At 54.3% G+C, this 12,804-nt stretch overlaps 6 protein-coding genes across 6 annotated transcripts; 5 read left to right on the top strand and 1 right to left on the bottom strand.

Annotated features, from left to right (window-relative positions):
• Positions 1-212: 212 nt before the first annotated feature.
• On the top strand, positions 213-1,928 carry HMPREF1541_10208 (uncharacterized protein; the record flags this gene model as incomplete). The annotated part of the gene is made up of 1 exon (XM_008714879.1): positions 213-1,928. The coding sequence occupies one exon, from the start codon at positions 213-215 to the stop codon at positions 1,926-1,928; it is 1,716 nt and encodes a 571-aa protein (XP_008713101.1).
• Positions 1,929-2,032: 104 nt separating this feature from the next.
• On the bottom strand, positions 2,033-3,100 carry HMPREF1541_10209 (uncharacterized protein; the record flags this gene model as incomplete). Its single annotated transcript, XM_008714880.1, has 1 exon — positions 2,033-3,100. One exon carries the CDS (start codon positions 3,098-3,100, stop codon positions 2,033-2,035), a length of 1,068 nt encoding a protein of 355 aa, XP_008713102.1.
• A 637-nt stretch (positions 3,101-3,737) lies between these two features.
• Positions 3,738-5,345, top strand: HMPREF1541_10210 (uncharacterized protein; the record flags this gene model as incomplete). Its single annotated transcript, XM_008714881.1, has 1 exon — positions 3,738-5,345. The coding sequence occupies one exon, from the start codon at positions 3,738-3,740 to the stop codon at positions 5,343-5,345; it is 1,608 nt and encodes a 535-aa protein (XP_008713103.1).
• Positions 5,346-6,363: 1,018 nt separating this feature from the next.
• Positions 6,364-8,849, top strand: HMPREF1541_10211 (uncharacterized protein; the record flags this gene model as incomplete). Its single annotated transcript, XM_008714882.1, has 2 exons — positions 6,364-6,677; positions 6,725-8,849. 2 exons carry the CDS (start codon positions 6,364-6,366, stop codon positions 8,847-8,849), a joined length of 2,439 nt encoding a protein of 812 aa, XP_008713104.1.
• Positions 8,850-9,562: 713 nt separating this feature from the next.
• On the top strand, positions 9,563-10,279 carry HMPREF1541_10212 (uncharacterized protein; the record flags this gene model as incomplete). Its single annotated transcript, XM_008714883.1, has 1 exon — positions 9,563-10,279. The coding sequence occupies one exon, from the start codon at positions 9,563-9,565 to the stop codon at positions 10,277-10,279; it is 717 nt and encodes a 238-aa protein (XP_008713105.1).
• Positions 10,280-11,449: 1,170 nt separating this feature from the next.
• HMPREF1541_10213 (uncharacterized protein) lies at positions 11,450-11,644 on the top strand (the record flags this gene model as incomplete). The annotated part of the gene is made up of 1 exon (XM_008714884.1): positions 11,450-11,644. The coding sequence occupies one exon, from the start codon at positions 11,450-11,452 to the stop codon at positions 11,642-11,644; it is 195 nt and encodes a 64-aa protein (XP_008713106.1).
• Between the last annotated feature and the right edge of the window lie 1,160 nt (positions 11,645-12,804).

Below are 12,804 nucleotides of genomic sequence, written 5' to 3' on the forward strand. Positions count from 1 at the left end.
TCTAAGGTGATCAACCATGCCCCTCTCTTTCTACGATTGCCATCCCACCTTGGTGTCGGCATTCTCCTTCTGCTGCCCCAAAATACTTCACAAAAACCGACGCCAGGCGCGGCGCCATGCAGCGCTAGGCCTGGTCTTTGTACAGGTCCCTGCTCGCAACGACAGCGTTGAGAACTGGCTCCCCGCCGGATGTGCTTACCTATTCAGATTAAATGGACAGGTTTCGGGGTGCTTTGCGCAATTCGGATCGGCGCTGGTCATTGACAAAGGAGCGCAGTAGCTCGCAGACACGCTCTTTCCAAGTCCATGATGTTAAAAAGCTACCAGACCCTATCATCGCCTTGTACAAATACGCACCCATCGGTCACCGAGAACTTCGCCTAGTCGAACTCCAGCCAGCAGGGGAAGATAATGCCAAGGAAATCCACTGCAAGATCCAGTATTGCTCCCTTGACTCATGTCCCCTGTTTACGGCAGTGTCGTATACGTGGGGGCCTGCCTCGACCCCCGAGATCGTTTACGTTGAGGGTAAGGTCTTGAAGATCAGGAAAAATCTATTCAGAGTGCTACGCGACCTGCGACGCGATGAGCCCCGCCTTTTGTGGATTGACGCGCTGTGTATCAACCAGCATGATCTCGAAGAACGCATGGAGCAGGTCAAAATCATGGGGGACATATACGCCAGAGCTAATTATGTCATGTCTTGGTTAGGGGGTGACTTCAAAGATCCTCATCTCGCTGCGAATATCCTGGATCGTTACGCGAGGGAACTGCCTCTGCCACCGGACACGGATGAGCACGCATGGAAGTCGATCGAGGAACTTTATACACGAGATACCTATTGGAGTAGGCGTTGGATTGTTCAGGAGATCTTGCAAGGAAACAGCGTCGTTATCCATGTCGCAGGTTTCGAGTTTTCACTGACAACTATGGGCGAGTTTGCCCTCGATAACACATTCCCTTGGCCGCAGGATTCTTACGCAACTTCAGTGCGCGTTAGGCTACGGCAAACACTACCTGTGCAAGTCCACGAACAACGGTTGGGTCGCAGACAGCTACTCACAATGACCGAGCTGCTCCTCGCTTACAGAGACACACAGTGCGCTGATCCTCACGACACAGTATTCGCGCTACTGTCGTTAACGCCGAGGATTGCAGCTCATATCAACGCTGGCTATGAAACTAGCATCATTGATTTGATGGTTGAAGTACTGAGAATTTCATGTCGACTTGAATCGTTACCTCCCCATCGGATCATCAGCTTTGCCGCATTCCTACGGCGGCAGTTTGAAATTGATCAGGCCAGTCTCCACGATCACATCACTCAATTTCAAGCATCTGGTGCACAGCCTTTGCAAGGACTCAAAGCAGAAGTTAGAGTTCGAGGAGTTGCCACCAGTCACCTATCGGTGAAGCAGGAGCAAGTCATTGTAACCACTCGAGCAAAGGCACGCCCACTTTATCAGCTCGACGCTATTCCGCTGGAGGGAAACCTGGTGGAAGGCGTCTATCGAATGTCCCGCCGGAGATCTTCCCTGACAGCCGAGAAGTCTGTGCGAGTGTCTAGCCAAGATCTATGTGCATTTGGCTGGCAGAGTCCTGAGGGTAACTCCTTCTTCGGGTCTAACAACCCAAACGTTGGACTGGCTACGACACCTATACAGTACGGAGACGAGGTATGGCAGTTCCAGGACACCGACGTTGCACTCATCATCCGACACCACAATACTGGATGTTCTGCGGTAGGTCGCGCACAACTCTACCAGAAACCGCCTCATCTGGACAGGCTTCCTTCTTCAGAGGTAGAGCGCAACTTTCTCAGCCGTGCTTGGCGGGGCAATGCGCCTGCAGGCAGTACGAGGAACATTCAACTAGATGTGCCATTGTTACTGCAGCTGATATTGTGGGTTGAAGCAGGGACAGAGTGAGCCAAGTCAGGGTGTTACGCATCAAACAATCTGTCCCAGCACATGGACCTATCACGCCTGATGCTCGAGCGCGGAAATGATAATCCGGGTCATCCTGCGAAGTCCTAGCTCCTGGCCGGCCGACGACTTCTCCGCTTCGTTGGTCGAGGCTTGGCACGTGGCGAACCCAAGGTCAGCTCTTGCGTCTGATCTTCGATGCTTTCGACAATGTTAGTGTCCAAGTCGAGATTATCGCGCGTGAAGTCGACGGGAGACACCGCGGGCTCGCCCGGCGCGGATGGCTGTGACATCTGCCGGTCATTCATGTCCTTGAGCGCCGAAAGTTGCGCTTCATATTGCGCCATCTGGAACTGTTCCTTGTCTCTGGACTCCGTGTGGTTGTGGATCGCAAGCAGCCGCCTTTGGTTTTGCTCCTCCAGTGCCATGAGCTGGATCTGATAGTCTGTCAGGGCAGTATTTTGTTCGAACGGGCGTCGGATGCCTGCATCCCAGCAGTCCATGTGGCGCTTGTAAGCGCGAAGAGCTGTCTTACTGACTCGGAATGGCGCGTGTAACCGAGACTTTTCACGGTTCTGGTCTTTTGGTTCAGAGTTGGGTCTCTGGTCACGCTGGTGCTGTGCCTGGACCGTCAACTGCATCTGATATTCCCGGAGCACGCTAGCCCCCGCTGGAGAGGTTGGCTGCAGATGATGTATCTCTGGGTTTCTCGCGGTTGACATCATCTTCCGATACTGGTCATATAGCAGCCGGCGATAAGCCTCGGAGCCCACCTCCAGTCGCGATGCGGGACTATGGCCATTGAACCAGGAGAAGGGCGCGGCAGATATTTGGGGACCGTATATTGTCTTCAGTAGACCATAATTGGAAAGCTCCAGCTGCTGGACCCGCCTGCACAGCAACTCAAGCTGGTCTAACGACATGTTCATGACCTGGTCCCGGGTCGTATCGTTTTGGGCGGGCTTGGCATTTCCGTGACTGGCATCATCCTCCGCCAGCAGGTCGATCGACTGGAATGTCGTACCGTGATCTCGCATGGCAAGATTTTCGGAATCGGAGAGCTGGTGCTGGCGGCGCGAGGCAGGGACAGTGCTGATGCAGAGACGGATCAGGAGGGTCGAGTTTGGGTCTATATCTCCCTCGCTGGGCTGGGACGCATTCTGCGAGACAGCCATATTCGCCTTCCCGAACGGGAATACGAGTACGCCTGGGAGTAGATGCGGTAGACCAACAGGGTATTTTCACCAGCGTGGACTAAAAGGTGCGAATGCAGGACAGTTGGGAAGGGGTGTTCACTCGGACATGACGGCTACTTGGGGTTCATATAGCAGTTGTTCGAGATGTGGAATCATCGTAGTCGGTCGCTCGCGTTCCTCACCTACCAAGTATCCATGTCCCGAGCACCAGTGCAATCCGATTGGCGACGGAGACGAGGCGCTTTGCCTCTCGCGAAGACCTGCGTTTCCAATTTGAGTGCCCTGTACACTAGCGCCGTTTTGATTACAGCTCGCTCTGTCACGTCCTTACGCCCCAGGCCAGCTTGGCTCTTCTCAGCAGTGGTTTCCCGCTTCCGGAGCTGGATCTAGGCCCCAACGTCACGACTAGGCCCTCGGTAAGGGACCGTAATCCGCTCACCTCAGACACAACCGCATTCAGAGACCGAAGCTCGCTTCTCGTTCGCGCATGTACCTCCTCTGTGGTCGCGACCCTCGCTGAATTGCCCAAGGCGATTTCCTTTCATCGATCCATCGATCGTGTCGCGTCATCCATCCACAGACAGGAAGGATTGCGCGCGAGTCGAGATGGTTCGCGATGGAGAGTCCTCATAGCCTGAGTACCCGCCTAGCTGATGCCCTTCCGCGCGACGTTGCGATCACCGCTCAGCATCTCTCAACGCCGCCTACCAAGACTTCTCCAATCTTCTCGGCCGCGCCTGGCCAGCCCGAAGAGACCACTTTTTGCGAGAGCCACTTTCTGACCCTTGCGACACCCAAGACAGAATCACGTGGGGAGATCCTGATTTTTGCCATCGAGATTTTGATCTTTACGACGCCCGCTCTGACTACGGTGTTCGTGTCCAAGGCCGACTCCACCGGTTACAGCTCGCTACTTCAGGTGCCCAAGGACTACCCATCTATCACAAGATCAACGGTCGAAGCTTTTATCCGCTTTCTTTTGGACCCAAGGCTCACCGAATCCAGGGTCACCCTCTCACTTTTCGCCCGGTCACAGGATCAGTACCTCTTTCCGGGAAGTATTGAGAATGTGGAGAAGCACGTTCTGGATGACCGTCAGCTCATCAAATGGTGGTGCCGCGTGCTAGACGCCGTCTGGAGGCCGTACGACGCGGGTACTGCCGATCAGCAGATCTCGGCGCATGTACTCGTTCCGGGCACCGAGGGAGCAGAGACCAGGAGTTTCTTTCCGCCCTCGATCCATCAAGATGGCAGAGATGCGCCTCGGTGGAGCCACTACTATCCAGTCAAGCTCCTCACCGTGGACGACAGCTTGCCACCACGTTGCCTGATACCCCGGCTGCCGGATGATCCTAAGGCGCGCTTCTTGAACGATCTCGATGGAGACTACATCGGCGAGGACGGGCACTGGCGAAATGTCAGGTCGCTGGACCAGTTCTGGGAGTTCATGTCCTATCGCCAAGAGTGCTCTGCGGGGCGACTGGTTGGCTTTATCTGGGTCACTTTCGTGCGGCCTCAGCTTTTGCTTGCGAAGGCTGACGATGCCGCCAAGTCAATCTCAACAACGTTAGCTTCTCAGATCTCGGACGGGTCAGTTCTGCCGACGCCCGAAGATTCACAACGACGATCAATGGTGGACCTACCGCCGGCGATAGCGGACGAGCTCGCAACACCCGAAAGGCCAAAATCACCGCCTCCATCGTCCCCTCCAAGTGCAGAGGCTGCTACGAAAGATGAATCTCAAGCAGGCCAAAGTCAAACTGTAGTCGGTACGACCGAAGAGGTTGTGAATGCTGTCGATGGGCGTGAAACCGAGCCATGCCGACCCGTCGATGTCCGTTGGCCCGCATCCACTCGGGGCCAGGTCGTCACTGACCTCGACACCTACGATGAGTTATTAGAATCACTCTTGCGACTTGACTTTGCAGGGCAGCAACTCGCCGCAGAGAGCACCGATAAGTGGGTCGCGCTCGTTAAGAAGCAGACCGAGACCCAAGACTTCGGGGCCAGCATACTTGGCAAGGCCACACCTGCTAAGAGCTTGGGGACCGCCACAGCCAATGGCAGTATCTCGGCCCCGCAAGTGACCACGCTGACTGGAGTTCGCAAGAAGCGAAAAGTGGAAGATGCTGCACCTGCAGTGTCTGTGGTCGGAGACTTAACTTCTCCTTCTGCCACCGTGCTATCCGCTGGGTTGGTGAGGAAGAAGCCAAAGACTGGGTGAGCAGCCTAGATATAGAACAGGCTCTATAGATGCAATTGCGAATTGGATACCGAGCTAGGCCGGGCTTGGTATAGAATGGGCATTCGGCTCATGTTACACGGAGAGATGGAATAACGAGCAATAACACTGGGGAGACTATATCGAAAGGACTCTGGGAATACATGCATTTTATTCGCTCTGGCTCGAACAAGCTGGTCACTGATGCCCCCGGATGCGGGTCTCTTGGCTATCCTCCGTCCTCTTACGGCATTACTCACCAGTAAGCGAAGGGCGAATCTTCAACATTCTACCAATGTCGGACTTGTCAGCATTTGGCTTGAACCTCTCGGTCTCAAACAAACACCATTTTACGTGTCCCATGGGTAGGTCACGTGCTGGAACTCCGTCCTTGCCTACGCAGCAACAGCGTCCTTGAATAAGGTTTGCACTTCTTCAGAACAACTATGCAAGGTGTCTTGCTAGGCACAGGCACTGCTACTGTGTACCTTATGCAGGTATGCAAATATGCTGACAGGCTTGGTGGGGGCTAACACTTGATTGGCCGAGTGCTGCCGCCTTGATCTAAAATTAGGCAACGAGCAGGGCGATCGGACCCTTCTCTGACACACGCATCCACGACGACACCACTGAATGCGCGACGCTTCTCTCCGCACTTCTATATCTATACACCAACAACAGCCTTCCAAACGTCTCGCCTAACACCCGCTGTGATTTGCCGCCGACCTCATGCCGGCTCACACTATGCTGTAACAGGCGTGTCTCGACCAAACTTGCGGCCCGTCGAGTACGCCTATGCTGTGTCCTGCAGAAGAAGGCGACCTGGTGGCTGAGCAATGGACGTGCTGGCCTCGAGGCAAAATGTTCCTGGTATCCGGGCAGAGCCTCACGCTGACTTCTCATTCGCATTCCTTACTCCATGTGCTGCATTCTGTCGTCTACATTGCGCTCCTTCAATTCTATGTACTTGTAATTTGGCTATTGCTGGCATATACACCTCGGCGGTACTTAGTGGCAAGGCATGGCTGCCTATGTGCTGACCTTGCTGGCACTTGTTTCTTCAGTACTTGGGCAGGACCAGTGTCTAGACGGAAGGACTCCCATATATGTCGACTTTCATGACCGTCATGTCAACAACAGCGAGGGGAATCCAGATGCGAACATACAATACGGCCTCTTTATTGGCGTCGGTACCCCCGCTCAGAACCAGTCACTATGGCCCTCGTTAGTGCATAATGAGACGACCTTTAGCAGTCCAAGTTTCTGCGATAACAGCACGAATCCTTCATGCAGGGAACAAACGCACGGCACGTATCAGCCAGAAGATTCGGAAAGGTCAGTGAGCCCCAGCCGACCATATCGTTTATACTGACACAGTACAGATATTCACCAAACGACACCTTTGTACCACTCGACAGCAACGGCATCGGGCCAACGCAAGTCGGTGGGACCGGCAGCGACACCCTCAATGTCTACACCCACTACTTCGACCCTTCGCCACCGAATGTCACACTGGTCGAAGACTTTCCCGTCACACAACTTACAGACTACAGCTCCGATGAGTCTCCGTGGTTTGGCCCGTCTGGTCACCTTGGTCTAGGGCCAAGTGCACCTATTCTCTCACGTCTCGTCGCTCTCAGTCTCATCACAACCCGTTCTTTTGGACTATATGTTGGCACTGCTTATCCGCGTCCGGGCGGTGCTATCAACGGCTCTTTGACCCTCGGCGGCTATGATTCCGGTCGCTTTACAGGAACTTCACATAATTTCACTCTCGACAATGTCTTTAATCTCGAAGAGGGTGAAACGCCCTTCCGTGTGACCATTGACTCTCTCACCCTGCAGGACGCCAACAACAATAACGCCACCACCCGACTCAACAACGACTCTTTCTCCGCCTACCTCACGACCGACCAGTTCAGCATGACTTTCCCTACCGACATGACCGACGCATTTGTATCCGCTACCGGCGCCGGCGACCCTACCAATAACGACTTTTCCGAACCAACCTTCCCCCTCCCCTCCAACGCCAACTTCTCCCTCACCATCACCATACAAAACGGCCCAACAGTCGAAATCCCCTGGTACGAAATGCGCAACGCATCCAACGCCTCCCCCATCTCCCCACCCCGCTCCACCAACAGCACATCCACCTCCAACACCGCCCTCCTAGGCGCCCTCTTTCTCTCTCACCTCTACCTCACCGTCAACTACGACGCCACGCCCCCAGCCTTCTACCTCGCCGAAGCCCTCCCGCACGGGCCCTACGTCATGACCCAGCCGCTCTGCGCCGACACCATCCCCGTCATGGCCGCGCAAGTGCGCCTCTCCAGCTGGCGCGCCAATGGCGTCATCGGTGCCGTACTAGGCGGCGTTATCGGCGGTATCGGCCTCGCTTTCGCGGCGTGGTGGTGCTTCGTCAAAGTGCAGCAGCGCAAGCTGTCCAAGCTGGGCGAGGCGGAAGATGAGGAGATCAAGGGTGCGGCGTTGGTTATCAGGAATGGGGTGGTGAAGGGTGTGGGCGGGAGTGGCGCTGGTAGCCGAAGCCCGAGGGCGAGCGGAAGGGGCGGGAAGCGTGCGGCGCTCGTGGGAATCATGAAGGGCCGCCGGAACGATGGCAAGGGGAAAGGCAAGGGCGTCGCTTACGGAGGCATTGACCGGCCCAAGAAGATCAGTTGGAGCGGCAGCAGCGAGAACAGTGGCAGCGACGAGGCGGACCGCGGCGGCTACGACATGCAGCAGTTCAGCCCCGTCGCCATCCCTGCCGCGTACGGATATCCCACCGGCGATGCTGGGGCCTCGCACAACCATACGCAGCAGCAGCCGCAGCAGCAGCAGCATCATCATTCTGACCCATTAACCACCAACCCACCACAGCAACACTCTTCTCACCACCACCCATCCGTCCTCGCAATCGGCCAAGCCATCAGCTCCCCCTCCGACACGCAAGCCCCGCCCCTCCGTTCCATCTCCCCTGTCAGCCCCATGTCAACCCTTTTCTCCTCTGACAACGAGGACGATGAGCGCGAGCACTTCGCCCCCGCGACTCAGCCTGCTGGTTTCCCGCTTCCGGCGGCGGCGGCGGCGTATTCTCAGTCGCAATCGTACTCGAATTCAAATTCGAATTCGCCGTCTCCGCCGTCGCGGCTGCAGCAGCCGCCACTGGACCTACAGCCGCCGCCAACACTAGGCGGCGCAGGTGCAGGGGGTGATGGCGGGTTAGTCAGCCTGACGAGTTCGCTGCGCACGTCTGAGACGGGCGGGAGCGGGAGCGGTGGCTCGTTATCATCGTCATCGCCAGCTGCGGGGTCGCGGCCGGAGTTGAGGTTGAAGACGGCGGTTGGGTCGGGTTTTAATGGTGAGGCGAGGACGGCGAAGAAGTTGAGGCTGGTGCCGGTTAATGGTGGAGATGGGAGGGGTGGGAGTGTTAGGGTGGAGAGGGTTGGTGGTGGACGAGAGGGAGGAGAAGCAGGGGTGGGTTGGAGGAGGAAGATGTTTCCTGCCTAGGTGGGGAGGGGGGAGGGGGAGTTGCTGAGGAAGAGATGGGGGTGGGTTGTGGTGTGGCACGATTATAAGTATGATTGATGACCGAGACAAGTAGGCAATAGATGTCAGCATGTCCGATAAGTGATATTAGTGCAAGATGAGCAAAGCGCGATCCTGGATCTTCCAAGACCAGGAATATTGAATAGCTACCATGAAATGAGAACATCCAACTTTCACACCTAGGGGATTGCAGCATGTTGATGCATCTACCTCGCTCTGCGCCAGTTGTCGTTGACGCACTGACGAGCCCAATGAATCAACATCCGTGCTTTACAGCGCAATACTTTCGACCGTGCACGACACATTAGGTCAGGTGCCCCCTACACCCGCCCCATCTTTGATCTTTCAACGTCCGCGTGCGTCTCTTGGAGTCTTGGATGAGAAGACGAAACACAATGGCCGATGACGCGTGCGTGCACCTTTCTCCAGGCACAGGCATCTTTGCCAGCGTATACCTATAGCTCGGGCATGGCGTTCAATTACTGCGTTACTCAACGCAGCACCTTGAGTATCCCCGTGTCATCCTCCTCGTTGCCTCGAAGCTTCTGGCAAAGTCAGCAATCCACTCTCACCTATAGATCTTGATCGATCTTATCTCTCCTCTACCCATCCAAGCAGAGCCATACTGGAACAGCACGCATTTTCCAAAGGCGAAGAAAAGACTCCTGCACAGCATGCGCGCCATCTGCCCTTCACTAATCCTCCTCTGCGCTGCCACTGCGACAGCTGCTCAGCGTCAGGAGCATCAAGACTCGACTCTCGGCGGCATTAATGAAGAAGACAATAACGTGTTCGCTGAGCACTATGGTCTCGGCGCCGATTCAGGCTACGAGTACGAGGGGTTTGTGCCTGAACAAGGCACTGGAGAGGCTTATGCTGGTGAGGAGGGGCAAAGATACGAAGATGGGAGTGGGAGTGGGGCTGTGGATATCAGTTCTGCGAATAGCTTCGGGGTCCGCTCTGAGGGAGTTGGTGATGGAAGGGTCGTTGAGGGTGGGGAGCAGGATCAAGATGGGCAGGAGGCCGAAGACGAAGACGACGTGGAGGGCAAAGGAGATGCAGGAGCATACGGCATGCCTCCGAAGCGCTTCTTTGTGCGCTCCTTTCACCCCGACCGGGGAGAAATGCCGTTCGGCGGGGAGGAGCTGGATGGAATGTTGGGTAACTTGGGTTCAGTGGAAGAGCTTGAGGATGACGGAGATGATTTAGCGGATGGTAGCGGCGAGGTCTTGCCCGTAATACAATTCGAAAGGCGACAAAGTGCTGATGAGGTCTTTGAGGAGCATTACATCAACGATGATGAGGCTGACGGGCATGTTGATGAAGAGGAAGACATGGATGAAGAGGAGGAACACTTGGACGATGAGGATGTTGATGACGAAAACGTTTAGATTATGCATGCATCTGCATGTTTAACGGTCGCGTGCTATTACTGTGGGAGATAAGGAGTGCAAAGAACGGACGTACATTCTCGGCGGCATGCCGTACCGTGGCGAGAGTCTGCATATTTCTGATGGATTGTAGAGCAGAGGTAGTACAACCACCAATTGGGATCGAGTCAGTCAGTGGATTTGTGCGAATTGGAACTTTGGCAACCCTGCTCCTCGGAACTTTTGTGACCCTGGTTCTTGGGGGCAGGCTTGCATATACGCTGTTTGAATCTTTGGTCCCTGCATCAGGGCAGTCGAGACAATGGTGGCGAACCAATCCTGTTGCCGCCATTTGGCCCAATTGTGTGGTGGCTTGGAGTTGCCTGGCATTGGAGGGCGCTTAGTGTGATACATCGTTCACCTCCTTCTCATGCTTGGCTCTCGGAGTTCTTCTTCAACGACAGAGATCAACTAGTCATCCATTTGGGCAGTACTACGATCATTTATGAGAAGCACCTTGTTGTAGCAGACGTAGCTGCTTTGGTTATTGTGTCATTGCCCAGCGACACCTCACTACTTGTTGCTGACAAACACTAGCTTGCGTCAGATCTGCGACGGGTCGTGCAAGCATGTCATGGACTTGTGCGACTGTTGCAAAGGCATTGTGTGGAGAATATCGAATTTTAGGAGCGATGACATACAGTCGTCACATACACGGGAGACGTACCTTTCAAGCTCTGCTAAGACTCGCCGTTTCTGCAGAATGGTTGAAAGGTATCTTGTGAACTGTGGCAAGGGTGGACGTGCGGAGGAGTGGGAGCAACCTGCAGACATCCAGCTATTTCTTCATCGTAGTCTTGATGACCAACTTATCTGCGCTCAACTGCTCCTGCGTCACAACGCTCAGACCCTTCGAATTGGGTTATGGGCTGAAAAAGGCAAGGGTTTCGGTGCCACAGCTGACCGCTCGTAGACAGCGTCGCCGCCGTGGCCTCCAAACTTACAACCAGAAGACCGTTCTCGAGCAATGACCTTGTTGAAGTCATACCACTTCTGCAGTTCTGGATTAAGGTCTGTGTCTCTTCACATAAATCTTGCGCAGAGCCAATTAGTGGCAAAGTGATAAGCGATATAAATGGAACCCAGCTTCCTGCCCGCGTGCTTGACGCGAAGGTGCAGGCTGACGCGAACATGGCCAAACTAGTCGAGCCCGGACATCGTGTAGCACGTTATTGTGCCCTCAGTCATTGCTGGGGGCCCCCGGACAAGAAGCCCTATGCTACAACCAGAAGAAACATACGAAACATTCTTTCCGGCATCCCTGTCATGAAGCTACCAAGCACCTTTCAGGATGCAACTGCCCTAAGTTCGAGCACTACAGGTTGACTATCTATGGATCGATAGCTTATGCATCATCCAGGGTGACAAGGAAGACTGGCGTATTGAATCTAGCAAGATGGGAACTATTTTCGAAAGAGCATTTCTCGTCATTGCAGCAGCTGGATCCAACGACTCATCTGAAGGTCTGCTCAACATCCCGAGATGTTGCGACTTGTCTATTCGAGTTCCCTGCGGTCGAGAAGCATATGGCGAAGCTGGAACAATCAGCTTGACCATGCAAACGCATTTGGACATTGACCCATTTGTAGGACCCTTGAGGAAAAGGGGTTGGGCTTTTCAGGAATGGCACTTGGCACGCAGACTGCTCTTCTTCATGCCAGGCGGCACAACCTGGCTGTGCAAGGAAGACCAGCTTAGTGAAAGAGTAGATCTGTGTCTACTTCGATCTTTCATTCCGTTGATCGATGGAAGATCTCTCGAAGATTGGATCACCTTTCTCTCCGAATACTCCAAATCTCGATTTACCATTGCTACCGATCGCTTACCTGCAATTCAAGGATTAGCAAATGAGTTGGAGAAGGTTCGATCAGATAAATACCATTTGGGCGTGTGGGAGAAGGATCTCAAGAAGCAACTTATTTGGTTGCCTGTAAAGAGAAAACCGGTCGACAAGTCGCTTGACCTACCCTCATGGTGCTGGGCATCTGTCGGTAGGCGCGCACGCTTTTTGGCTGACTTAATATACAGGAAAGCCAGCGTTGAAGATAATTCAGCTATCCTCAGCTCAACTTGCCTGGACACTCAGAGCAGCAAGATCATTGGCCACGGGATGTTGCGTAGGGCTGCTCTTCGGGGCGTACGTCCCCAATCAAGGATTGTTGTTTCTCTCAGCTAAGGGGGTTCTGGCTGTCCGATGAGAATTTCGAACTTCAATTCATATTTGCCACCGGATATTGGGAGATGAGTCCATTCTTTGAAATCTTGGACGAACACAACGGACATGCCTTGATAGAAATCGATTGTTTTGACGAAAGGCCTCATTTGAACTTCCTCGTGTCTCCTCTTGTCCTAAGTCCAACAAAGCCAGCTCATGACCCGTGAGTCAGTCCTGTTCTGGGAGTCTTACTTACTTTGGAAACAACTACTGAAGACCATCTCAGCTACTTCAAACAGGCCGATTTTCCAGTGCCGTGGCGTTATAAAGA

The sequence above is a fragment of the Cyphellophora europaea genome, assembly GCF_000365145.1.
Source record: "Cyphellophora europaea CBS 101466 unplaced genomic scaffold supercont1.12, whole genome shotgun sequence".
Taxonomy (NCBI): domain Eukaryota; kingdom Fungi; phylum Ascomycota; class Eurotiomycetes; order Chaetothyriales; family Cyphellophoraceae; genus Cyphellophora; species Cyphellophora europaea.